Genomic DNA, 27,118 nt, shown 5'->3' with positions numbered 1-27,118 from the left:
TGGCCTTTCAAATATTTTTAATGAAAAAAATCAACATTGAATTAAACACCTATGGATTAATTTGCTTCTCATTTCTTGAACAAAACTGTATATTGCTAGATCTAGGGCATCTAATAGAAGTAATCCATCCATTCAGTGTAAAAATCATTCCCACCTATGGTAATACAAAAGGGCCACAAATACATTATGCATCTGGTTAAGAAAGCATAGTAAAGACTTACTTGTGCTCAGCTGATTTTTATTTATAGACAGAGAGCAATACTGTTGAACAACAGTTGCTTTCTGTCAGTTAGTGTTTCAAAACAATGAAGAATATTTAACATATAGGTCTTGATACCAGGCAAATAATTCCTTTTCTTCTTTTTGAAGTTTGGTGTCTGTTGGGGGTTCTTCAATTGCCAAAATTTCAAAAGATGGAGAGGAGAAGATGACCTTCTTATTCTTTGTTTCTGATTCGTCTTCTTGTGCTTCCTAGGTGGAATTACAAACAAAAATAGAGTGTTTCCGGACCCCAGTCTGACAGCTGGAGAACAAGCATAGGACCAAACCAGGGCCCCTGAACATAGGTGTCAGTTGGGAGGCCTGGGAAGTCTATGGGGCCTCTGGCAGTGGAACCAGTATGTATACCTAGTGCACAAATGGGTTTTGGGAGCCCATTCCCCATAGATGGATCCTCTCTCAGACTAGACACAAGCGAGAGGGCCTAAGTCCTTCCCTAAATCATGAGTCAGTCTTTGATGATCCCCCATGGGGGGAGGCTCACCGTCCCTGAGGAGTGGATGGGGAGAGGGGTGGGGAGTTGATGGGGGGAATGGGAGGATGGGAGGGAAAGGGAACTGGGGTTGGTATGTAAAATAAGATTTTTAAAAATTTAGATAAAAATTAATTTAAAAATTAAGTGTTTCATATTTTGATTTTACTACTTTGTATTTTTATTCTCTATCTTTACTTAGCTTCACCCTCCAAAATTTGTAGCAGAATTAGAAATATTTTCATGTATTTATTTAATATGCATGCATGTGAGAACACACAAGTGTGAAGGTTAGAGGCAACTTTTTGGGAGTTGGTTCTCTCCTTCCAACATGTGGGGTCCCGGGATCAACTCAGGTCATTAGACTTGGCAGCAAGAGCCTTACTTGCTGAGTATCTTGCCAGTCAGGCAGAATTTTTAAAAACCACCCAGTAGTGTATCAAAACATGTTCTTTTTAAGTAGCCCTTCAGTGTGGAAGCATAGAGGCAGATTTTATATCACATAGCATTTTACGGTTAAACAGAACCTCACCAGCCTATAGCTCCAGCCACTCAGGAGGTTCAAGGGAGACCATCACTTGAGCCCAGAAGGAGAGGCCATCTTGGAGAACAGAGAAAACCCCATGTGTCAAAAATGACAGAGGTAGGGATAGAGCTGAGGGTACAGTGCCTGTGAGGCGCTGTTTTCATTTTGAGCACGCACACTGGATGGCTCTCATTAGACTAGCACTCGAGAGATGTGCTGGATTCAATCTGTGGAACAAGTCTTCCTTTCCTCTTTGCCTGCTTGTGCTGATGTGGAGTCCATACATCAGGTGCTTAACAGAATAGCTACCAATACTGTGTAAGAGTCCTTTTGTAAGAAGAGTCTCAACCTTCATTTTGACTTAATGTGTCTGGGTGTTTTGTCTGCTTGTGGGTCTGTGTAACATGTGCTTGCAGTGATCTTGAGGACATAATAGAGTGCAGATCCCCTGGGACTGGAGTCCAACATAGCTGGGAAGCGCAGTGTGGGCACTGGGAATTGAACCAGAGTCCCCTGGAAGAGAAAGTCAGTACTGCTGACCACTGGGCCATCTCTCCAGGACACTTTCCCCACCTTTTTGGCCTTTTTGAAATGTTCTTGCTATACAACTCAGGTTGGCTTTGAGCTCACTAATATAATCCAGCTGGTCTTGAACTCACAATCTTCCTGCCTCTGCCTCCTCAGTTCTGGAAAGAGTGTGCTGCCATGCCTGGATGTTTAAGAATTGAAAATGCAGCTGGCTGTGGTGGCACATGCTTTTAATCTCAGTTCTCAGGAGGTAGAGGCAGGCGGAACTCTGTGAGTTTGAAACCAGCCTGGTTTATACAGAGTTCCAGGTCAGCCAGGGCTACATAGTGAAACAAGGAAGGAAGGAAGGGAGGGAGGGAGGGAGGGAGGGAGGGAGGGAGGGAGGGAGGGAGGGAGGGAGGGAGGGAGGTAGGGAGGTAGGGAGGAAGCAAGGAAGGAAGGAAGGAAGGAAGGAAGGAAGGAAGGAAGGAAGGAAGGAAGGAAGGAAGGAAGGAAATAGGTGTTTCCAGAAAGTGGGTTCACACTGCCCAGGTATTGGTATGCCAAAGTTGTTTCCGCCTTGAACTTGCATCTCTTTGTGCAAATAAAATTACTCATAGGCAGTTGGAAAATTGCCCAAAATAACAAATGAGTTCACTGCTGGTTGAATTTGCAGTTACCTTGGAGGAAGCCTTTTCTTTTTTATCTGTCATGTAGGCCTTTTTCATTTGTTCAACCTTCTTTTGTGCTTGCTTGGATCGACGGCCCAGATGTTTCATCTTACCTTGCTGTTCCCAAGGCTGGTAAAAAGGACAGACAGTTGTAATGGATGGACACCTAGAAGACATTTGTGTAAGAGACAGAAAAAAATAAAAGAACACAAAATAAGATTTAAATGTGAAGTAAATTCTAAACTCTAGGACATTCTCTAGCATACTGAGAGACCTCAGTAAGTGAAGCAACACTGCATGTCAGTCTTTAGGTTAAAGTAATCATTTCTATGACTTTACATAGCATTTTTCTTTTTTCTTTTCTTGTTTTTGTTTTTCAAGACAGAGTTCCTCTGTGTGGTCTTGGCTATCATGGAACTCCTCTGTAAACCAGGCTGTCCTCAAACTCAGAGACCCAGCTGTCTTTGCCTCCTGTGAGCTGAGATTAAAAGCATGCACCACCACACCATAGCCATCTGCATTTTCCATTCTTAAACATCCAGGCATGACAGCACACTCTTTCCAGAATATAGGAGGCAGAGGCAGGAAGATCGTGAGGTCAAGGCCAGCTGGATTATATTACTGAGCTCAAAGCCAATCTGAGCAAGACCATTTCAAAAAGGCAAAAAAGGCACAGCATTGTTCTTTACCTGATACTTGTAGAGGTGCTTATATGATGATGGCGTTGACAACTACGATGATAAAAATGGTCAAAACCTGCTATCAATCCAAAATAGACCTTCTTAGAAAAGCCTGTGTAGTGGCCACATGAATGTTTTTTTGTTTGCTTGTTTTTGTTCTGTTTGGTTTTTGACAAGGTTGTTGTCCGGGCTGGCCTCAGACTTACAGAAGTAAGCGTCCTGTCCTGAATGCTGAGATTAAAGGCACCACCACACCTAGCATGAATTTTTTTAAATACCGTAACAAATGCCAGAATTTACGTTTCATAACAGCTGAAAAAAGCAAGCTTCCTTTAAAAATTAATTTTAAGGTTAGCATACAAAGGAATGGGTTTCATGATGAAGGTATTTATTTGTGTATGCATTTGTGTGGCTCCGTGTATGTGTGCATGTTTTCACACATATGTGGGCTCACGTGTGTGTGTGTGTGTGTGTGTGTGTGTGTGTGTGTATGCAAGCACTGTCTGATTGTGTTGTCAAGGCCCACAGCTGATGTCAGGTGTCTTTCTCGATTGCTGTCCAGTTTTATTTATTGAGGATAACTAAATCTCTTCTGGATGCGGAGCTCACCATTTCTGGCTAGTCTGGCAGTGAGCTTGTCTGTGTCCTGAGTGCTGAGATGACAAGTGGCTACCACACCTGCCTGACTTTTGACATGGCCTCTGGGGATCTGAACTCTGGTTCTCACGCTTGTGTAGCAAGCACTTTGTCCGCTGAGCCATCTCCCCAGCCTAGTGAAGCTGTTTTATTCAATCAGGGTGGGGTTACATCATTCACCCCATTGGCTTTATTATCACCTGCCAGCACCTGTGTCATTCATTCATCCTTACAACCGTCTTTCAGAACAAGAGTCCACGTGCAGAGAAGATTAAAAGCAACCAAGAACACTGCCCCTGCTGGCCAGCACTTAACCAATGGCCATGGGACACTAGTGTGCCCAGTGGGATAACTGAGTTGCACATTGCACACTGGCTCTAACAGTCCCAGGAAGGACGAAGCTCCAGGTAGCCCCAGTGGTAACTGGCTTGCTAACACGCAGTCCGGAGTATGTTCCTTTCTGTTTTACTGCCCTACCCCCTCATAGGTCCTGGGATCACCTCCCAAATCAACTGCTCCAACTCAATTCCTGATCCCAGACTAGGACTTTATCCAAAGATGCTCTTAGGAAAATATTTTTCTTCTTCAGTTGGTTAAAAATTTGGCGAGCTGTCTGGCTCCTAAATGACTCATTCTTGGATAATCAGTAGCGTGAATCCAAATAGCAGGGAGCTCAAGGTTATATATGGCAGTGAGGAAAATGACATCATTTATTTGACCTTAGTGGTAATAGGGTTAAGTTCTATATTCAATGTTCATATGTATGAGTTAGAGAAAATCTATTCCATGATGACAGACTGTGCCTTGAGCCAGGCTATCTGTCTGGAAAGTGCACAGCGTTGACTATAAAATAAGAGAGTTAAATTACTTTGTTGGGTCAACACCTTTCATCTCCACTCCTGAGCATCCCCAGTATGTTTGCCTGCCAGTGTATTCTTTGTAGTCTAAAGGAATTCATCTCATTGCAAGTATATGTGTGGGAAAATACATATCAACAAGTCCTCTTCAGCCTTAGCACCCCTTTCTTTTTCTTAAGGAAGCCAGATTAATTTAGAAATAAAATGGGTTGGGTGATTCTTAGCAAAGGAAATGAAAAGCAATCTAATTGGAATAATAGCATTCTGTTCCTGTTGTTTCGGACCCTAATACATATATTTTGCTACAACACAGTTGTCCAAAATATGAACATGTTTGCTTGTCATTGGTAAAGAAGGGAATATTGCCACTGTAAATTATACAACTGATCCTAGGCAATGGGAGCCAGGAGAGAGGACAATTACGGCTTTCAACAGGAAGGCACAGAGCCTTTGGCTCTGTGCTGCATGGGCAGTGGGAGCTCTTTTGGTTGTATTTATGAAAACAAAAATATTAACAGTTGCACGGAGACCCCTCTCCCCCGAGAGGCACACTCACTAACCCCTGACTCACTCTACTGTGCCCCATCACTCCCTGACCTAGGATGACTCCCCCGTTGCATGGCCTCTTATGTTCTCTTGAAAGGAAGCCATGATGGCCTGAGGCTTCTCTTCCAGCAGCAGCATCTGTGTCTGCCTGTTCCAATGAAAGTGTCACCAGGGTTCTTTACCCCTGCACTGTTTGCACATTTACCAGCACAGCCTCTTGGCATCCTGAGGTGGCTGCCTGGTGGCACAAGTTATCACCTCAGTACCAACTGGCCTTTTTGTTAGTGTTCTGCTTACAAAGATGCATATATTTGGGACAATCTTCCCCAACTCAAATTTTCCCGTGTGCCTTACGGTTATCTTTAGTGGACTATGTATCAGAAAGGGAACATTTTCAGGAATGCTTTTAGTGTTGTAACCTCAAGAATAATGGGCTTTTACCTAACTTTCGAGACAATCTGTAGCTGGTGCTGACGCATCGCTTCTGTTCGTGGCTTCTGTAACAAATACTTCATTTCTTTTTGTAAACGGTTTGAGATGACTCCAGACTCTGCATAATCAACTATGTCGTACATCATCATTGTTTTGGGAATGTATCTGAGGTTTAATCTTCGCCAGTGGTTATTCTTGCCACCAGATGATGCAGGGGTCTTGTCCATAAGGCTGCAGTACTATATGGGGAAAAATGCAGAGAGCCCAGTTATTGGTGCTCATCTCTAAATTCTATTGGCATCTCCCTCCTGTGACTTTCACTCCACCTAGATGTTTCTGCTGTCTATATTCATCCTAATTCCCTTACTGGAAGGCACGACCCATGCCATGCAGCTTCAGATCACACAGCGCCACACTCACTAAACGTTTATCTAATGCACAAACACCGGCACACACTATTTTAAAAATGATGAGTTAATCTCTGGTGCTAAGTGGAGGATTTCATTATCTTTATTTGCAATATTTGTAGGAATCTGACTTTACCTTTTTTCCAATAAAAATGATATCAAGCAAGCAATTTAAAAACGCGACTTATATATTCAACTTAACATCATAAAGGATGAGGAGCTACAGTGTTAGGAGTAAGGCCTTTAGGGTCTACTACATACGCTCAAATTTTGTGTGCACCCACTTTCATGCACACAAACACACAGGTGTACCCATGTGACATCATGCAGAAGGGTCAGTTGCCACCATTTTGCTGAGTAGAATCAGTCTCTCAGCAAGAAGCAGCCGGTTCCAGTTCTCACAATATAACTGCAAACCTTTGCATAAGGCACACACTCTGCAGCTAGATCTTCAATTCACAGCCTACTTCACCAGTGATGACTGTGCAGTCATATTTAGTGACAAGTCATATCCTGGCTCTAAAAATGTCAGTGCTTGGTCACTGTGAATCCATTAATGAGTTCACATACAGACAGCAAATATGTAGTTCTGTGACCTCTTTGCATCACAATGATAAGCCCATGTGACATTTTACAGACAATGAATAATCAAAATGGGGAATTGTGAACTGGAGACATGGCTGGGCAGTTAAGAGCACACGCTGCTCGTGGAAAGGGCCTGAGGTAGGTTCCCAGCACTCATGTCAGGTGGCTCACAACCACTTGTAACTCCAGCTCCAGGGATGCAACGGCCTCTTCTGGCCTCTTTGGACATCTGCACTTGTGTGCACACAATCTTGCCCCATACATATGATTAATAAAAATAAATCTTTTTTTTCAAAGGCAGACTTGGCCAACAAAGAAACCAAATGTGGTGTCACTGGAATTGAGTCTGGAATGCAGTGAAAAGTGAGTTGTAGAAGAAACGGGTGGCTATAAAAGGTGGCAGTTTAAGAAACTGGCAATGTACAGCTAGAGGGATTTGGTGAAGGTGAACATACCCACATATGTGGCCTTGGTAAGAAGAACAAAGTGCCACTGGCAGAAAAAGCTTCACATTAGGAGAAATCTAACATACTTTGCAACATAGAAAATATGAAGGCTAAAATGTCAGCACCCGATTCAAACTTAGGAGTGTGACAAGTAACAGAGACACAGCAAAGACAGTTCGTCCCCACAGTAACTCACCTGAGAACAAGAAGGCCAGCATTCTTCCAAGGGCTCTTTTGGTAGGGGGTGGACTGAGGGCGGAACTTAGGACCGCGTGCATGCTAGACTAATTCTCTCCCCTCAACCTTAAATTTAAAAACTTTGATAACAGTCTTGAAACGTTGGCTGTGCACTTATTCTGTACCTCAGGCAGGCTTTGAACTTGTGATCCTCCTGCATCAGTTTCCTAAACATCTAGGATTATAGGCCTGAGCCACAGATTTCAAATTATTCTTGATTATGCTTTTTCTCCCATGGCTTTTCTTTGTTCTTGCCTGTGGTGGGGAATGAACTCAAGGCACCATACCATCGAGCTACACCCCCAATCTGTTACACTCACAACTTTATTGAGATTGACAAGTCATGTACTTCACCCATTGGCTTTTCGTGTTTTCACAGCTGATTGTTTTTTAACAAAGAATTAAAACTTTCACAGCTGAGCCGGGCGTTGGTGGCGCACACCTTTAATCCCAGCACTCGGGAGGCCAGCCTGGTCAGCGAGTTCCATGACAGCCTCCAAAACGATACAGAGAAACCCGGTCTCGAAAAACCAAAAACCAAAAACCAAAAAAAAACTTTCACAGCTGATTATTTTTTAACAAAGAAATAAAACTTTCGCTCTCAGTATATTAAATAGTACTGCACTAAATGTTTTAAGTCTTTCATTTCTATTGTAATAGTTTTTTTGAGACAAAATTTCTCTGTATCGTTTTGGAGGCTGTCTTGGAACTCACTCTGTAGACCAGGCTGGCCTCGAACTCACAGAGATCTGCCTGCCTCTGCCTCCCGAGTGCCAAGCAATTTTCTCTACTGATTGCTAAGTTTGCTTTGCATGGGGCTGGGGACATAGTTTAGGGGTAGAGTGCTTGCCTATTATGCAAGGGACCTGGGTTCAAGCTCCCGTGCTGAAAAAAAAAATCAGATCCACACACATTGGAGAGCAAACAGCAAAGAGTGGTAGCATGAACCTGTAGTCCCTGCTCTTGGAATGTGGTGACTGGAAGATTAGGAGTTCAAGGTCATCCTCTGGCTATATCGCAAATTTGAGGTCAACCTGGGCTACATGAGATCTTGTGTCAAAACAATAAAAAAGTGAAATGTTTTTGTATAGTTTCAGCTCATATCACCCATTCTTTTAGTCCCATGCTACCTGCATAGTGAGCATGTCTGTTACTTTATGTCCCAGGAGTACAGTGGTACAATTAGTAAACGTCTCGAGTCTGTCACTGATCTCCTTTGCCACTCATTCACTGTGTGACGTTGGGTGAGTTTTTGGACCTCGTTAAAGCTTCATTTTTCTCATCCATAAAGAGAGTTGCAGGATTTACAAACTTGAAGATGAAAGGAAATGATATACCAGGCAATATCTTTAAAAATGCCATTCACTCACACAAATAATCTTATCTCTCTTTGCCAGTGTAAATATTTGGGGCCTTCTCTCTGTGACCCCAATCCTTGACATATTCACAACCTGTGAATGGTTGGAATCCCTAGCTTCGTTTATTTTCTGATCTAATTCCTGAGTCTCATAGCTTAAGTCTCTAAAAGAAAGAAAGCACAACCAAGAGTCTCCAAGGCCCTGAGTTAACTTCATATGTCAAAGTAAGGCACATACATTATTAGGAAGAAGCTAAGGTCACATACATTATTATTATTATTATATTAGGAATCAGAATATTGGTAATTTTTCATCAATGTTTGCCTCTTTGGATTTGTTAGTAGAAAAATGGGAAGGACTGTTACAAAAGTATTATTATTTTTTTTTCAGGTGTGCCTCGTAAGTGCTCCAATTCAGCACTGCTCTATCCAGCTATGCAAACCAGAAATCCAGGAGTCATGCCAGACATATCTTCAGTTTCTCTCCCTGTCTGTCACCAAGGCCCACTGCCTTTACTCTCTCTCCTGCATCTGAAGACATACATCCTTAAACTGAGCAATCACCATTTCCCCAGGAATATCAAGAGCCTTTGAACAGAACTCTTGTTGCTTTCTCATTCTTTCCGTATCTTGCAACTAGAGGCAACTCTTCACTCATTAGTTTCAAAAAGTTACACATTTTGTTTAGTGTGTGTGTGTGTGTGTGTGTGTGTGCGTGTGTGTGTGTGCACGTGCGCATGTGGGGAGCACTTACGTGACGTAAGAGGTTAGAAGGCATCTTAGTGGAGTTGGTTCTTTCCTTCTACCATGTAGGCCCTGGGGATCAAACTCACGATTTTGGGTTTGCTGTCTAGTATTTTTACCTGCTAGGCCATCTCGGCAGTCTCAAATTGGTAACTTTTTTCTTTAAAAAAATTTAATTTTATTTTTCTCCCTCCTGAGTATGTATGTATGCATGCTTGAGTATGTGTATGCTGTACCCACAGAGGCCAGAAGAGGGCACTGGCTCCTCTGAGGCTGGTGTTACAAGTAGTTGTGAACTGTGTGATGTGGGTGCTGGGAACTGAACTCAGGTCCTCTGAAAACACAGCAAGCACTCTTAACCTTTGAGCCATCTCTCTAACCCCACCCATGCTATTTTGTTAAATTTTTATTTTATATGCATTGGCTTGAGGGTGTCAGATCCCCTGGAACCGGAGTTATAGACAGGGAATTGAACTCTTAACCACTGAACCATATCTCTAGCCCCCAAAATGGTCAATTTTATGTTGTGTGTGTTTTATCACAACTAAAAAAAATAATGAGCTGGGCGGTGGTGGCACTCACCTTTAATCCCAGCCCTCGGGAGGCAGGTGCAGGAGGATCTCTGTGGGTTTGAGGCCAGCCTGGCCTACAGAGCGAGTTCCAAGACTGCCAAGGCTACACAGAGAAATCCTGTTTCAAAAAAATAAAAATTATGATTCTTTCTTGTTAGAGAATAGGGTCAGGCAAGCCTTTTTAATATCTATATCCAAATTCCTTACTTGCATGTAATCTTGCACTGTGACAACATCCATGCGATCAGTTACTTTGAATTTCTGGAAAAGATGCTCATCTTCCATAATTTGTTGACAAAATTTCCTTTCCCCCATTATCTTGTAAGCATCAGCCACTGCCTATAAAGAAAGTCGATTTTCAAAATAATATATTTTTAATCATTGGCACACATTTTATATATATTCTGAGAAATACTGTTCCTGTCTTTTATGAACTTGCTAGTAATAGAAAGGCTACATTTACAAAAAGGAAATTTGGGAGGAGAGGAAGGAGAGGAAGGAGTTAAATAAGGTATTACTCTGTAGTACAGGTTGGTCAAGCACTTACTAGTAAGCCTCCTGCCTCAGCTCCCTCAATGCTGGCACTACAGGCATGAGCCACCATGCCCAGCTATATAGGAATTTGTTTTGAGACACAGTCTCATGTAACCCTGGGCTGGCCTTAAACTTGCTGTGTAGTCAAGGATGAACTTAAACTTCTTGCTTCCACCTCTCAAGCGCTAGGATTTTAGGGGTGGATCTCCATGTCTGGTTTATATAGGGATTTTAAAACCATTTGAAATTTGTTGCTAGAGACACTGATACGCAGTTTAAAAATAAAACTACAGGTATAGTTGAGTCTACAGTCCTCAAGGGATCATAGTTTTTAATTTTTAAAAAGATTTTAATTTGGGCCTGGAAACATGGTTCAGCACATAAGAGCACTCACATGACAGCTACCAACCATGATTACTCCCATTCCAGGGGAATCTGATGCCCTCTTCTGGCCTCTGTGGGCACTGCACACATGTGATAGGCAAACGATACACCAGCACAACGTAAAAATGTGTTTTTCAATCTTAAAAAAGATTTTATTTTTCTATTTGATTATGTGTATATGCATGTGAATTTGTTCATGTGAGCACAGTGCCCAAGGAGGCAGGAAGAGGGCACCAGATCTCCTGGAGTTGCTGTTAGTCAGCTGTAAGCTGCCTCATGTGCACACTGGGAACTGCACTGCTGTCCTCCACAGGAACAGTCTGTACTCTTAACCACTGAGCTTTCTCTCCAGCCTGGGCCACAGTTTTAAAGATATGTTTTTCTTAAAAAAAAAAAACATTCTTTTCAGCCAGGCGTTGGTGGCACATGCCTTTAGTCCCAGCTCTTAGGAGGCAGAGGCAGGCGGATCTCTGTGAGTTCGAGGTCACTCGGTCTACAGAGAGAGTGAGCGAGTTTCAGGACAGCTAAGGCTACACAGAGAAACCCTGTCTCCAAAACAAATCGTTCTTTTCATTTAAATGAAAACAAAAGAACAACCATAATCTCGCTTGTGCTATCAGTGAAAAGAAATTCACCTGATGATTAAACAGGGTGTCTTGGGAACTAGAATAAAATGTGTTGTTGGAACTGACACTCTTTTCTGTTAGTTAACTCATAACTTCCAAACAGAAATGTAGATGTGTCGGGTTGCTTACACCTCCCTTTCCTTTAGATTTCATTCTCAGTAGCTGCAGAGAAGCAAATTAAGGATTTTTCCTTTTTTCTAAAATGTCAACAGTTTACATTCAAGGATTTTTCCTTCTTTCTAAAATGTCCGGTTTACATTCAAGGACAATGTCTGAGAGACCAGTGAGAGAGAAATCACAGAAAACAGAGGGTGAAGATTCTTTGTCTTGGCTCTAGGTATATCACACTCTCCCACGTATATCTATCCTGCTAATAGCTACACATACTGGGGGAGACTTAAATACGCCCATGCTGCCGTAAGCATGTGCTGAATCATCCAACCCCATTTATAATATGGATTGGTGCTTCCGGCCACAAAGGGTCTGCTTATGTGGAGGGAGGCTGGCAGAGAAGCAAATCCAAATCTCTCTCTATTCCAGATCAATTGTTTCCTCGGGACCCCAGAACGTGCTATTGGGAGAGTATGGAGAGAACTCTGTCAGAGCAAAAGCCCGGAGCTTCTTTTCTTTTCATGTAAAGCACAACACAATATCTTGCCTTCACATATTTTCCTCTCTAATTCTCATTTTTATTATCCAGAACAGTCCTTTTTTATTTTGTTTTGAATTCCAAAGCTTTGATGGTGCATATAGGAAAATGGAATGGGAAGAAAATAGAGACTGGGTTTCTCTTTGTAGCTCTGGCTGCCTGGAACTCACTCTGTAGACCAGGCTGGAGATCCGCCCGCCTCTGCCTCCTGAGTGTGGGATTAAAGGAGTGTGCCACCATGCCCGGCTTCACATTCTAGCTTTTCCCACAGACAAAGAGAGAATGGCGTTTGTCAAACAGTGAATGGAAGGAGGGCCACGTGAGAGAAGAACAGTGTTACCTTAGCTCAGGGGTGTTTAAGAATATGAACTTTTTTCTCTTTTTTATTTTTAAATTTAAATTTAAATTAGAAACGAGGTTGCTTCACATGTCAATTCCAGGTCCCTCTGCGTTTCCCTCCCCTCTTCCCGTGCCCTCCCCCAACCCCCCAATACTCCCTCATTTCCCCAGGGAGGGTGAGGCCCTCCTTGGGGGATCTCCAGAGTCTGTCATTTCATCCAGGGCAGGGCCTAGACCCTCCCCAAGAGTCCAGGGTGAGAGTGCATCTCTCAAGAATATGAACTTTTTTCTCAGTTCTTTCGCTGTCCAGTTCTGAGGTTTTAACTGAGTTACTTGGTCTGTCATTTATTTATTTAATATGTGATTTTATTTTTTCATTATTAGGCCTTATGGCATTTCTTTTTTTTCTGAGACAGGGTTTCTCTGTGTTGCTTTGGAGCCTGTCCTGGAACTTGCTCTGTAGACCAGGCTGGCTTCGAACTCACAGAGATCCACTTGCCTCTGCCTCCCGAGTGCTGGGATTCTGGGATTAAAGGCGTTTGCCACCAACGACCAGCGGCACTTTTATTCATATATATTTTCCTCCTATTCCCGATGGTCCCTTTCCTCTTTCCCATTAGTCTCCTTTCTACTTTCAGATTCTTCTTCTTCTTCTTCTTCTTCTTTTTTTTCCCTTTGGCTTTTTAGACAGGGTTTCTCTGTATTGTTTTGGAGGCTGTCCTGGAACTCGCTCTATAGACCATGCTGGTCTCAAACTTTTTTAAAGAGTGAGGATAGACTAACAAAACATACAGACTAGTTTTTATGGGAATGAAATGAAATAATGCACATTTGAGATTACAGTTAATTGATCAAGTTGGGCCAGAGGAGCTAAGTAGACAGCTCAATTGGTAAAGTGCTTGCTGCCTAAGTGTGAGGGCTGGAGTTCTGATCACCAGTACGCATGTAAGATATATCACCGTGTCCATTGTGGCATACATCTGAAATCCCAGCGCTGTGGGACAGGGACAGGCAGATCCCTGAATCTTACTGGCTAGCCAGCTTAGTTAAATAAATTGGTGAGCCCCACGTTCAATGAGAGACTCTGTCTCAAAACTCAAGATGGAAAATGAATGGGGAAGACACTTGACGCTAACCTCCAGAGTTTGTACTCCCTCATCCCTAAGTGATCAAGCAGGACTGACAAACATAGCAAGAGTGCTTGCCTAGCATGCATGAAGCCACGAGTTTGATCCTCAGAATTTACTGTCCAAATCAGATATGGTGGGGTTCACCTGTATTAATAAGTATAGGAGTATTAATAAGGAGAATCAGATGTTCAAGTTTAGCCGCATGAGTCTGAGGCCAGCCTAATATATTTGAATCTTGACACAGTGTGGGGAAAAAGAGCAGAAGGGTGAGAGAGAGAGGGAGGGAGACAAAAAGAGAGAATAATCAATAACAAGGGTGGCTATTAATGTTTTTCTTATGTGAATAAAGTTTAAAAAGACGGATTTTTCAACATAAAATAACAGTTGCTAGATGCCAACAGTTAAGGCTCTTTAGCCTGTAAGTGTAGTAACTGGTTTATTTTTTAAATATTTACTTATTATATATGCGTGTATGCCTGCACGCCAGAAGAGGGCACCAGATCTCATTACAGGTGGTTGTGAGCCACCATGCGGTTGCTGGGAATTGAACTCAGGACCTCTCAAAGAGCAGTCTTAACCTCTGAGCCATTTCTCCAGCCCCATCATTTTTATTCTTTAATTGTGTGTGCGCACATGTGCACATGCATGCGGGTGCCCAAGGAGGCCAGCAAGGACACAAAATCCTCTGAAGCTGGAGTTACAGGTAGTTGCGAGCCACCTGATATGGGTGCTGAGAACTAAACTTGGCCTCTCTGCAAGGGTAGTGCACACTTTTGATTGCTCGGCCATCTCTCCAGCTTCAAGGCTCTGCATTTTAAAATGGTCCAGTGGATGCCAGTGTGTAAGGCTGCACATGCTTTGGGTAGCAAGGTTGTAGAAAATTCTCTGGTGGACCAACAATAATGAAAACCTCTTGTAAATTACCAATGCTGAGAAAATAGATTGTCAAAGTGGAAAATGAAACAAGAGTGCGCGCGCGAACACACACACACACACACACACACACACACACACACACACCATTGTTCTATTGTTCTACAGCAGAGGTTCTCAGCCTGCAGGTTGCGGTCCTTTAGGGGCTGGTCAGAGGACCCTTTTACGGGGTCTCCTAAGACCACTGGAAAGCATATTTACATTACATATGTATTTGTATACGATTCATAGCAGTAGCAAAATTGCAGTTATAAAGTAGAAATGAAAATAATTTTATGGTTGGTGGCCACCACAGCATGCAGAACTGAATTTAAAGGCTTGCAGCATTAGGAAGGTTGAGAACCACTGTTCTAGAACCATTTGACCTGCATTGGCACCTTTGCAGAAAATACTGATAATCTCTAGATAGATGTATTTCTATTTTTCCCCAGGGGATTCTATGTCTGTCTTAATTACAGCAGCTTTCTAAGTCTTGAAGTTGGGTAGTGTAAATTGTCCAACTTCCTTTTTCCCCCACTTTCACTTGTTTTGCTTTTTGTTTTTGTGAATACATGAGAGATACAGCTGGAAAATGACAAGTAAATGCAAAAAGAAACGGAAATATGGTGGGGAATGATGGAGCAAAAATATGTTAAATTTCTCTTCTTTTTTTTTTTCAAGACAGGGTTTCTCTGAATTGTTTTGGAGGCTAGCCTTGAACTCACAGAGATCCACCTGCCTCTTGCTCCCTAGTGCTGGGATCAAGGCGTGCACCACCAATGCCCGGCAATAAATTTCTGGAGAGATGTCTCAGCAGTTATGAGCACTGGATGCTCCTCCAGGGGACCTGGGCTCAATTCCCAGCACCCACCTGGAGGCTCCTGACAGTCTGGAACTGCAGTCCCAGGGCAATCCTTCTCTGGTCTTCTCAGGCACCAGGCATACATGTGGTACACAGAAGTGTAGGTAAAACATTAATACATACAAAAATAATAAAAATATTTTCAGAGATAAGTGAATAGACGTCTGAACAAACTAAAACTGGCCCACTTCTACAAAGAAATAAATGAAGGGCTGGACATCTGTTAAGAGCCCTGATGTCTCTTACAGAGTATATGGGTTTGATTCCCAGCCCTCACATAGGGGCTCACAACCATTCCTAAATCCATTTTCCAAGGGATCTTACATCTTTCTCTGTCACCAAACTCGAATGTGGCACACAGACATGCATGCAGGAAAACACCCATACGCATAATAAAATAAAAGAATAAATGAGCTGGACGGTGGTGGCACATGCCTTTAATCCCAGCACTTGGGAGGCAGAGGCAAGAGGATCTCTGTAAGTTCGAGGACAGCCTGATCTACAAAGAGAGTTCCAGGATAGCTAGGGTTGTTACCCAGAGAAAGCCTGTCTTAAAACAAACAAACAAACAAACAAACAAACAAAAAGAATAAATGAATTTAGAGCTAGGGATGTAGCTCATTTGGTATGGTGCTTACCTAGTATACATGAAGCCCAGGGTTTGATCCTCACCACTGCACACCTGTGTATCTGCACACCTGTAATCCTAGCACTCTGGAGGTGGAGGCATTGCAATCAGAAGTTCAAGATGTAAGAGTCAGGTGTGGTGATGCATGTCTTTGATCCCAGAGCTCTGGAGGAAGAAGCAGGCAGATCCCTAGGAGCTCAAGGCTAGCATGGTATATGAAGTGAGTTCCAGGATAGCCAGAGCTACATAGAGAGACCCTGTCTCAAACAAACAAACAAACAAACAAACAAAGAAACCAACAAACACCAAAAAGAAGTAAGTAAGCAGAATAGTTGGATCAATTGGCTAACAAAACTTTTATTCAAAGAGCAAAAATGTAAACTTATAATGGGAAAAATCCCACCGTTGTATGTTTTCTTTCAACCATGACTTCACATTTTAGCCAAGTTTGTTTTGAAAAGAAAGAAGGGACAAGGGCAGACCAAACTGTTCTCTTCAAGTTGGGTATGTTCTGTTCATTAAAAGACCATTACGGTGTTCACTGAAAAAGTCAGGCTGAATAGTATGATAACATCTTAATAACAAGAACAAACAGAATTATATAACCTTGTTTCATAGCGAAATGAAGGCAACATAACAAACTATTAGGGCTGATTACTCCAGGAGAGTGACAGCTGCAGCATATTAGGGACAGGCATCAAAGTGCATTTTTCTTTTTTCTTTGGCATACTTTGTAGATCTATATTAACATGGGAACTTATTTTTTAAACATATTTACAAGACATTAAAGAACATGTGTAAGTGCAAGAAAACTTTCTTCACGACGGCTTTCACTGGCGCATTTGATAGTCAAGATCTCCCTTCTGAGGTCAGGATGAAAATGGAGGTCGTAGAGCTCATCCAGACCTCCCACTAACATAGACACTTGGATGCCAAACAGGCTAATTCTGCTTTTCTACTTACATGTGAATAAACGCATGTACACACCAACTCAAATTCATACAGACTTCATGTAAGACCCCAGTCAATTCCATTTGAAGTACAGTTTATGTGATCTGAAGGGTGTCTGTGTCTGCTGCTCAGTTGACGGTATTCATACGATTCACTGTCCCAAAGACCCCAAACAACTGGCTTAGTCAGCTTCCTGCGCTCTCTTCTCCATCCACCAGTCCTCTACAAGTCCCTCTGAGGCTGGAGACAGAGTCATTTTTCATGTGGTTTTCTCATTTCCTCTCCTCAGAGGAGGAGGGTGGACGGGACCTTATGATAATGCTCAGTGGGACCCTGGGGTATGCTCCCTCAGACTGCTTCAGGGAGGGAGAGATCTTGTCAGAAGGTATTTTCTTTTCAGGAGGATGGGATGAGGAAGCTTCCAAGATCCTGGAGCTCCAGCAGTCATTCCTCAATCTAGTGAAGACCATTCGGAGGGGTTGGACTGGAACATGACTGGACAATGGATGACAGGACTCGGTGAAAGGCTGTGTGAAATTCAGGAGAGCTCTGTTGCAAGGAGGCTGTTGTTCAACACTGGTCGCTTGAGGTAACCCTTTTGATTCAACTTGACTGGTACTAGAATGTGGCACAACACGGAAAGCCTCCAACATAGGCTTCTCAGTGATCTTCTGTGGTCTCTGGTAGGTGCTTACGCGCCGCTTCTTTTGAGGATTTTGGCTCATCTGGCTGACAAGGGGAGACTTCTTTCATGTGTTACTTTGAGGCTGAGTTTGGCATGCTGGCTATTTGGATGTGCTGCGGGGTACAGGAGGGAGTGTTTATCTTCATCAGAATGCTGGACTGGTGACTGGGTGTTTAATACATGGCCCATCTCCTGCACTTTGAAGGCAGCCTGGGGAACCTGATAGAAGCAATGCTCTGTGCTTCGGCCTGTTGCATTCCCACTGAAAGTCGGGTGCTCAGCACTGTGCCCAACTGCTGGTTTTGGCATGTTATTTTCCTCAAGATTAATGGTAATAGTAGGCTTTTCTGTGGAAGGTGCTGTATGGTACACATGTTCCCCATCAGATTTCTTGAGTGATGGCAGACTAGTTTGGGTGCACTTCAGGGATACTTTCTTGTTAATGTGGATGAACGATGGTCTGCTCGGACGCCTCAGATAGTCACCAGAATGTGTGGTATCCTTCCAACTCCGAGGCTTCTTCTCTGGGGGTTTCTTGGGAAATTTGAGCACGAGAGCCTTCCTCTGCTCCTCTAATCTCTCTCTCTCTCTTTTCTCTTTCTCTGTTTCACACACTGGCCCAGTGCTATGCAGATTCTTTGGCTTTTGTGGGTCCTGGTTCTCCTTTCCCTTCTTTATGCCCAAGGGCAGTGGTACCTTGGCACCATCCCAGGACTTGATAGGGCACTTCTTGCTTCTTATGGTGTGTCCAAAGGCCCCACAGTTTTTGCATTTCACCCTGGGATTCTCTTCTCGTAGGGGAACTCTCTGCTCCTTTGGTTTTCTCCAATTCTGTAAATTCTGGAATTCAAAGTCTTTGCTAGGGTTTACCACTTGACTCATCATTTTGGAGTCTTGACAGTCTTCCTCAGGTGTTGACTTGGGATTTCCTGAAAGCCAGCTGTCTTTCTCCTGTCTGTTAGCAGGTTCTCAGACAGGTGGGTGATGGAGACACAGCAAGGAGTGTGATGAAGCTTTCAGGATGCTGGAGGAAAGGAAAGTCACATTTTCTTTTTATATCACTGGGCTATTTCCTCCCCTCCAACATTTACTTCATAAATTAAAAAAATGAGGTTATTATACAATGTTTCAGTGAGTTTTAATGAATAAATACTGTTTTCTCCTGACTTCTTCCTTCTGAGATTCTCATTTTCTTAAGCCTAAGAATAGGGACAATGGAACAGGCCCAGGAGAATTTCAGTTCCTGGAAAAGTTCGATTATACAATCTTAGAACAGACACTATAGATGGTGTTTTATAGAAACAACCTCAGCTTATTCTGAAGATGAACATGACATGAATTTATCCCTCAACAGTAAGATGAAAATATATTTCTCATGCCGGTGGCACATGCCTTTAATCCTAGCACTCGGGAGGCAGAGACAGGAAGATCTCTGTGAGTTCCAGGTCAGCCTGGTCTACACAGTGAGTTCCAGGACATCCAGGGCTACATAGAGAAACCCTGGTTCAATAAACCAATATTTATTACTCACTCTGTAGACCAGGCTAGCCTCTAACTCAGAGATCATTCCTGCCCCTGCCTTTCCAGAATTTAAAATTTCAACGCAAAGAAAACTGAGATATTTTTTTCATAACCTCACATAAGTAAAACATTTCAAATTTGTTTTAGTGGAGACATTTTGAAACATGGTGCTTAGGAAAAAGCTTGGTGGACTGCTAATGGCCTGTATAATTGGAATGTAATTTAGATATCACATAGATATTAAGAAGAAATATTAATATAAATTAATATAAAACATCCATCATGAAACATCACCTTACTTGACGGCTTTAGTAAATCTTTCCCACTGAAATACTTGTAACCATGGCCATCATTTTTAAAAAAAATTTTGAACACGATAAAAGGTGGAAACGTTTCACCACCAAATCTGAAATAAAGATAAAAAATTAGTGATGTGACAATGATTGTGGGGCTCTATTGCTTCTTTCTTATGTACTTAGCAGAGCTAATACAGTTTTTCAAATATAGGGCATATAAAGAACATATAAAGATCTAGCAAAGAAACAGATCCAAAGGTGAAAGTCACAACTATTCTCATACTTGTGGACACAATGGGGGTGAGACCTCATGTCAAATTATAGCCAGAGTCATGCCTTAGCCTATGTAAAACCATAACAAATGTAAACAGGGAAATGCTTACCTTTTAATTTTGTCCTGAGAAATAATAAGTATAAAAGAAAGCATTTCTATTATTTCTCCTATGAGATAAATCAGCTGGTTACATTACCTGAACCTGACTTTACACTTCATGCTCGGATCTTTAACAAGTGCAGCTTCTATGGGGCTTACTTTCTTCAGCAGTTCATGCGCCACACAATATTCCTGAAATAAATGATGTCACTGTAAACAGAAAGTGGTATCCTGACACACGTCATTGACTGATTACAAGAATGGAAGCAGCCTGATGGTGGTGGTCCACACTTTTAAACCCAGCACTCAAGAGGCAGAGGCAGGCAGGTCTCTGTGAGTTCGAGGACAGCCTGATCTGTAGAGTGAGTTCTAGAACAGCCAGGACTGTTGCACAGAGAAACCCTGTCTCAGAAAACAAAACCAAACAAAGCAAAACAAAACAACAACAAAAAGAATTGAGGCATAGTGAAATGATCCGAACCCTGGGCTCAGGGTTCTAAAGAGGTGCATTTCTATTCTTTATTTTTTTTTTTTTGGTTTTACGAGACAGGGTTTCTCTGTATTGTTTTGGAGGCTGGGATTTCTATTTTTGACTCCTCCATTTATCATCTATGTAGCCCTTCATCTGCTATTTCAACTCAGGGGTCTCCAAGTTTGAATATCCATGTCTTTTGATATCACAGGCATTTTGCAATCCCTATGATAATACTTTCACTTAATTTATTGCATTTATCTATAGATTTATCTGTGTCTCCAACTAGATTAGAAGCATCATGAAGGTAGAGACAGCATCTTTCTTCTTTATTATATTCCTAGCATCTGATACTGTACCTGAAACACACAAGAAACTTAAAAGTGTTTATTGTTGAAAGAATCATGGTAATATGGGGATGATAATGGTATTAAGTGACTAGTTTTTAGACACCTTTTATTTACCATGTAACATGGTGGTATCATATATCTATATCTATCCTCATTTAATGCTAACAACAAGACAAGCAGAGTATTATTGCTCTCATTTTTATAAATGAGAAAGCTAGGTCTCAAACGTTAATTTGATGTATGAGGCCACTGGCAGTGGGTCCAAGACCTAAATCTAATGCACAAACTGACTTAGTGAAGCCCTTTCCATATGGAGAGACGCCTTGCCCATCCTAGAAAGAGGGGTGTGGGGGTGGGGAGGTGCCTTGGTCCTGCCTCAACAAGATGAAGGGACAGACTTAGGGGAGGCCTTACCCTCTCCGAGGAGCAGATGGGAAGAGGGGGAAGTGGGAGAGCGGGAAGAGAGGAGTGAGGGGGAACTGGGATTGGAATGTAAAAAGTAAATTAATAAAGACTCAAAGAAAAAAAACTCTTAGATCTGTTCGACTCTAAAATTTCCATTCTTTTCTTTAAAAGACCCTACTCAATTCTATGCCTGTGATGATTCCATAAAATGTACAATAATAGGATTTTTAACAAGTAAAGCATTTTATTCTTTTTTTGGGGGGGTAGGGTTTCTCTGTGTAGCCCTGGTCATTCGGGAATTCACTCTGTAGACCAGGCTGGCCTCGAACTCAGAGATTTCCCTGCTTCTGCCTCTAGAGGCGCTGGGATTAAAGGCTTGAGCCACCACTATCGGGTTACAATAAAGCATTATTAATTTGAAGCATTGGAACAAAGACGTAAAAATAACTGATTAACTTCACTTATTTACGGAGAGCCTAAAATTATGAGGAAAGCAGTAACATGATAATTAAAAATGAGTTTTGTATGATAATACAAATACGTCTGTGAGTCAGATAGTGAAGTATACATATTTCTCAGACTTTTATTTTTCATGGCTGATAAAATTCCTCTAGTGAGACTATTCTGATAGCAGACTACTTTAAACAAGGCTTAACACTCTGCTGGAGTTTCCAGGGTTTTTTTTTTTTTTCCTTCCTGGAAAGAGGATGGGCATCTGTTTGTTGTCTTTTATTCAAATAGGATTTTATTCCTCATATTGTTCTGAATTGTCCTTTTCACTATCAAGCTATCTTGGTTATCTTTCTATTGTAGAATCGTGTTAATATTGCAAGCTTTACCCATGATGAGAGAGATGGTTACTTGCATCTATGAACCAATGCTGCAATGAAATTGCACTGTAGAACGCACTCTTAGGAGTGAAACTGCTGGAGATGGCTCGGTGGTTAACAGCATGCACTGTTTTGGCAGAGGACCTCAGTTTGGTTCCTAGCACTCACATGGTGGCTCACAATTGCTTGTAACCTCAGTTCCAGGGGATCTTATGCTCTATTCTAATCTCTGCAGGCTCCTGCACGCACATGGTGCACATAAACTCACCCAGGCACACATACATACACATGTATAATAAATAAATAAATCCTCTCTAAAAAGAAGTGAAACTGCTGGGTAAAAGAAAAGTGCACTTTTAAATTCAGGGATTTTTTTTCTGTAGTGTTGAGGATCAAACCCAGAGCCTCAAACATGTTGAATACACATTCTACAACTGCACTACACCCCTAGTTCTTCTTTTCTGAGACAGGGTTTCTCTGTAGCTCTGGCTATCCTGGAACTTGCCCTGTAGACCAGGCTGCCCTCAAAATGGAGACCTGCTTGCCTCTGTCTCCAAAAAGAGTGCAGGGATTAAAGGTGAGTGCTACCACCAGCTGGCTTGCACCCCCATTTCTTAATTCAGAGATTTTTATTGTTAGAAGATCACTGTCTCTTATCTTCAAATAAGGACACAAATTTAAACTGAAACACAACTGCATTAATTTCAGAAAAATAGTAATACTCATTCATATTAAGACTAAAGCCAGAGGGCTGGAGAGATGGCTCAGAAGTTAAGCATACTCACTGACCTTCCAGAGGACCCAGGTTTGATTCCTAATGCCCACATTACAATTATCTTTCACTCCCCAGTCTCAGGGGATCCAATAAATAACCTCTCTGGTCTTCACAGGCATTTCATGCCACAGTGCACAGATACACTTGAAGGCATCCATACACATAAATAAAATAAAAATAAATAAATCTAAAAAACACAACAACCAGAAATATCTATTAAGATTAACAAAAGAAGCAATTTTAGAGTTTGACATTATTGTATCTAAGTTAAAGAGACAAAGAGGGTTATTTGCTCTATCTTTAATTAACAGGTCTTTTAACTAGTTAAGGAATAACATTTGTCAGAGAAAAAAATACATACCGCTGCACAAACAGTGTGTTTTAGGAGTTTAAACAATGTTTTGTCCACATAAGTGAACCAGGCTTTCTGTATTTTTGTTGCTGAAATCTCTCTATTAATTATAAGAGGAAAAAGATGTTAGCGATTTATGAAATATTTTCATTTTCCTGAAATCTTAGAAAACTCTCAATTTATGCATCCTCTTATATTTCCCCATTACTAAGACTGACCTAATGATGGAGTAATTGGAACTAGTCTTTGTAGTCTCTAATCAGAACGAGGATATGGAATAATTAATATTTACCCTGAGATAAAAAATTCACCTAAAACTTTATCAAGTCACATACATAAAGCCAGACATGGTGGCACATTCTTTTTTTTTTTTTTTTTTTGGTTTTTCGAGACAGGGTTTCTCTGTGGCTTTGGAGGCTGTCCTGGAACTAGCTCTTGTAGACCAGGCTGGCCTCGAACTCACTGAGATCTGCCTGCCTCTGCCTCCCAAGTGCTGGGATTAAAGGCGTGTGCCACCAATGCCTGGCTATGGTGGCACATTCTTATAATCCCTGCACTTAGCAGGTGGAGGCAGGAGGATCAAGAGTTCAAGACCAGCTTTGACTACACAGTAAATTTGGGTTCAGGGTACAGTCCCGGTGTGTGCAAGTATCTCTCTCTCTCTCTCTCTCTCTCTCTCTCTCTCTCTCTCTCTCTCTCTCTCTCTCTCTCTCTCTCTCTCCCTCCCTCCCTCTCCCTCTCTCTCTCTCTCTCTCCCTTCCTCCTTCCCTCCCTCTGAGACAGTGTCTCCTATAACTCAGACTGGCTTTGACTAGTTGCATAAACTAGTTGCACCTTAAACTTGTGATCCTCCTGCCTCTAACTTCTTAGTGCTGGGATTCTAACATGCCTGGTTTTATGTGGTGATAGAAACTGAACCAAGGACTTGTACACTAGGTAAGAAGTCTGTTAAGTACATCCTTAGAGATCCAGAGACTTAATTCCTAATACTGCTGGGGGTTGGGGTGGGAGAGGAAAGAAAGAGAGAGGGAAGGGAGGAAGAGGGATGATAGAAGGGAAAGGGATGGGAAAGAGACAATATGGATAAATAGAAGATGTGAGAAGGCAAATTGGCCTTTTAAAAACATTCATGGGGCTGGCGAAATAGCTTAGTGGGTAAAGAATGAGAACCTGAGTTCGATAGCCTGAAACCATATAAAATGATAAATGTGTTTGCAAATGCTTGTAATCCAGCACTGGGGAAGTGGAGGCAGGAAGATCCCTGAGGTTCCTTGGCAAGTTAGCCTAGCCTTGTTAGTGAGTTCCAGTCCAGGGAGAGATGCTCTCTCAAAAAATAAGGTGAAGGGGCTTGGGACATGGCTCAGCTGTTAAAGAGTGCTGGACAAGCATGAACACCCATGTAAAAGTTGGGAGCTGTGGTGCACCTTCCATAATAACAGCACTGGGGGTGCAGACAGGATTCCAGTTGATTTTTGGCTAGTCTACTTGAAATTGTACACTCCAGATTCAGTTCGAGACTGTGTCTCAAAAAATAAAGTGGAGAGAGATAGAGGAAGACACTCAGTGTGTACCTCTGCTTCCATCTGGGTGTGTATAGACCAGGTATGTGGGCACATGCATCTACCCCACCCCAACCAGCTAGAGAGCTACTTAGGAAGGTCTCTGACCTTCACACATACATACATACTGGCACACATCTGCATGAACATGCAACACACCACAGAACATACAATAATTTATTGCCAGGCTTTTAAAAAACTTTTAGACAGGGTCTCACTATGTACCCCATACTGACCTGGAACTTAGTCCAGCCTGGCCTCAGACTCAGCTCCCGCCTCAGGTTCCTTAGTGCTGAGATTACAAGTAGTTACTAAAAGCACTGCCTAACTGATTCAAGCAATGTAAAACAGCAGAATTTACCATTTACACAAGGGCCCCATTTCTTTTCTAGGGGTTTATGATTGTGACCTAGAAAAAGAAATTCCCTTTTCTGATCTTTGCTCAAGCTAGGCTCATTCCAGACAGGCTAGAGAAATGATTTACTTTAGATAATGTCCCAGCACCAACTGATTTTACAGGTTTCTGTGCTCTCCTATCCAGTCAGTATCTCCTGTAGGGCTACGTGCCAAGACAGGGACATCTGTACAATGTCACCACTGGCTGGCAAAATGTAGACTACAAGATAGAGAGAAGAAAAAGTCTGGGGAAATAACTCAGTTGGTATAAGCTTACTATGCAAGCATGAGGACCTGAGTTTGATCCCTAAAGCCCGTATAAAGATACCTGGCATGATGGCATGTGTTTGTAATCCCAGTGCCGGGCAGGTGGAAGTAGGAGGAGTCCCAGAGCTTGCTGGTCAGTCTAACCTTATTGGCAAACTCTGGGCTAACGAGAGAGCTTGTCTCAAAGGAGTTGAATGGCATTCTTAAAGATGACACCCAAGCACTCGCACGCTTGCATGTATGCACGCACGCACGAACACACACACACACACACACACACACACACACACACACACAGAAAAGGATATGGTGGCGCATGCCTTTAATCCCAGCACTTGAGAATAGAGGCGGGCAAATCTCTGTGACTTCCAGGTCAGCCATCGTTCTTAAAATAAAGGAAATAAAAATTCCCAAATTACAGAAATAAACCTTTTGGATTCTCGTTGATGTTATTCATTAACTGGTTTAGCTTTCTTCCCAGTTGTGCTTTTTTCTTTTTTCTTTTTCTAGACAGGGTTTCTCTGTGTGTAGCTCTGGTTGTCCTGGAACTCCCTCTGCAGACCAGGCTGGCCTCAAACTCAGAGAGATCTGGTTGCCTCTGCCTTCTGAATGCTGGGATTAAAGGTTGTGCCACTACCTTCTGGCTTTTTCTCACTTTTTTAACACCTAAAATATTTTAATTAGGGGAGCAGGTGTGGAGGGGAGGGAGAGGGAGCTGTGTCTGACATGGGAAGCAAGCTTGTTCCTAATTTAAATATATAATAAAAATGTAAGACTATTTTAATTACATACTATGCGTGTGTCTGCAGGTGGATATATGCATATGAGTGCGGGTCCTCACACTCTTGAACTGACAGAGACCTGCCTGCCTCTGCCTCCCAAGTGCTGGAATTAAAGGCATGTGCCACCAAAGTCCAGCTAAGATTTTTAAGATTTATTTATTATGTATGCAATATTTTGTCTGCATTCATATCTGCATGCTGTATCCCATGGAGCTGGAATTACAGGTGGTTGTTAGCTACATAACATGGGTGCCAGAAACAGAACTGGGGTCCTTAGGAAGGGGGGTCCTAATCACTGAGACATCTCGCCAGTCCTCTTTTTCTCACTTATAATGTATAATAACAAAATTGCTTCAGAAGGCTGTAGTATTATTATGTGGGTGTGTGAACATGCTTTGTAAATTATAAAATTCTAAAGCTATAATATTCAACTTGAAGGTAATTTTTAAAAACACCAAAATTTTAATTTACACATTAAGAAATGTTTAAAGTTATCGGAGTAAACTTGGGTAAGCTTAGCATGGCATTGTGGTGCACACCTTTAGCCCTTGCCTTCAGATAAAATGGCTATCTGAAATTAAGGCCAGCCAGAGGGAGTTCCAGGACAGCCAGGGCTACATAGAGAAACACTGCCTTGTAAAACGCACACACACACACACACACACACACACACACACACACACACACACACACAAGAAAACCTCAATAAGTTTGTAATTTGTCTAGTTGTGGGAAAACGATAAAAGGCAAAAAGATGGCTTCTTACTCTTTTCTTGCCTTTATCTTTGCAGCACGTGCCGATTGTGTCTTGTGGATTTTTTCTGGGAGCTGACTATCTGATTTTGGAGCACCAGTACCTGTTGTATTTGAGGACTTTTTCATTTCCCTACAAAGAAGTAATCTGAACACACATACATTAAGGTTTTAAGGTCATAATCCCCACATTATCACATTTGGACTAGACTCAAATGTCATATGATTGTTGTGTTAATTTTAGAACCCCTTTAAAAAGAAAGCATTGTGCTTTTAGTGTCGTTTACAATTTATATTCTTTTTATAATAAAAATACCAAGTGGTTTGTCGGAA

The 27,118-nt window shown here is 42.1% G+C and overlaps 1 protein-coding gene and 2 long non-coding RNA genes across 3 annotated transcripts; 2 read left to right on the top strand and 1 right to left on the bottom strand.

The window, feature by feature from the left end:
* Positions 1 to 26,914, bottom strand: LOC121138694 (putative uncharacterized protein CXorf58). The gene is made up of 8 exons (XM_040741337.1): positions 26,799 to 26,914; positions 23,038 to 23,128; positions 19,942 to 20,036; positions 19,470 to 19,581; positions 10,162 to 10,293; positions 5,616 to 5,845; positions 2,465 to 2,621; positions 1 to 471 (listed from the first exon to the last, which is right to left on the bottom strand). The coding sequence occupies exons 1-8, from the start codon at positions 26,912 to 26,914 to the stop codon at positions 298 to 300; spliced, it is 1,107 nt and encodes a 368-aa protein (XP_040597271.1). The 3' UTR covers positions 1 to 297.
* On the top strand, positions 469 to 9,238 carry LOC121138695. Its single transcript, XR_005875572.1, has 3 exons — positions 469 to 617; positions 6,896 to 6,961; positions 9,030 to 9,238. It is a non-coding gene; the product is annotated as an uncharacterized LOC121138695 (long non-coding RNA).
* On the top strand, positions 16,318 to 27,118 carry LOC121138696. The gene is made up of 2 exons (XR_005875573.1): positions 16,318 to 17,558; positions 26,824 to 27,118. It is a non-coding gene; the product is annotated as an uncharacterized LOC121138696 (long non-coding RNA).

Source organism: Mesocricetus auratus, unplaced genomic scaffold (genome assembly GCF_017639785.1).
Source record: "Mesocricetus auratus isolate SY011 unplaced genomic scaffold, BCM_Maur_2.0 contig_13396_pilon_obj, whole genome shotgun sequence".
Classification (NCBI taxonomy): Eukaryota; Metazoa; Chordata; class Mammalia; order Rodentia; family Cricetidae; genus Mesocricetus; species Mesocricetus auratus.
Note: the sequence above shows the minus strand (reverse complement) of the source record. Positions and strands in the feature narration are given on the sequence as shown.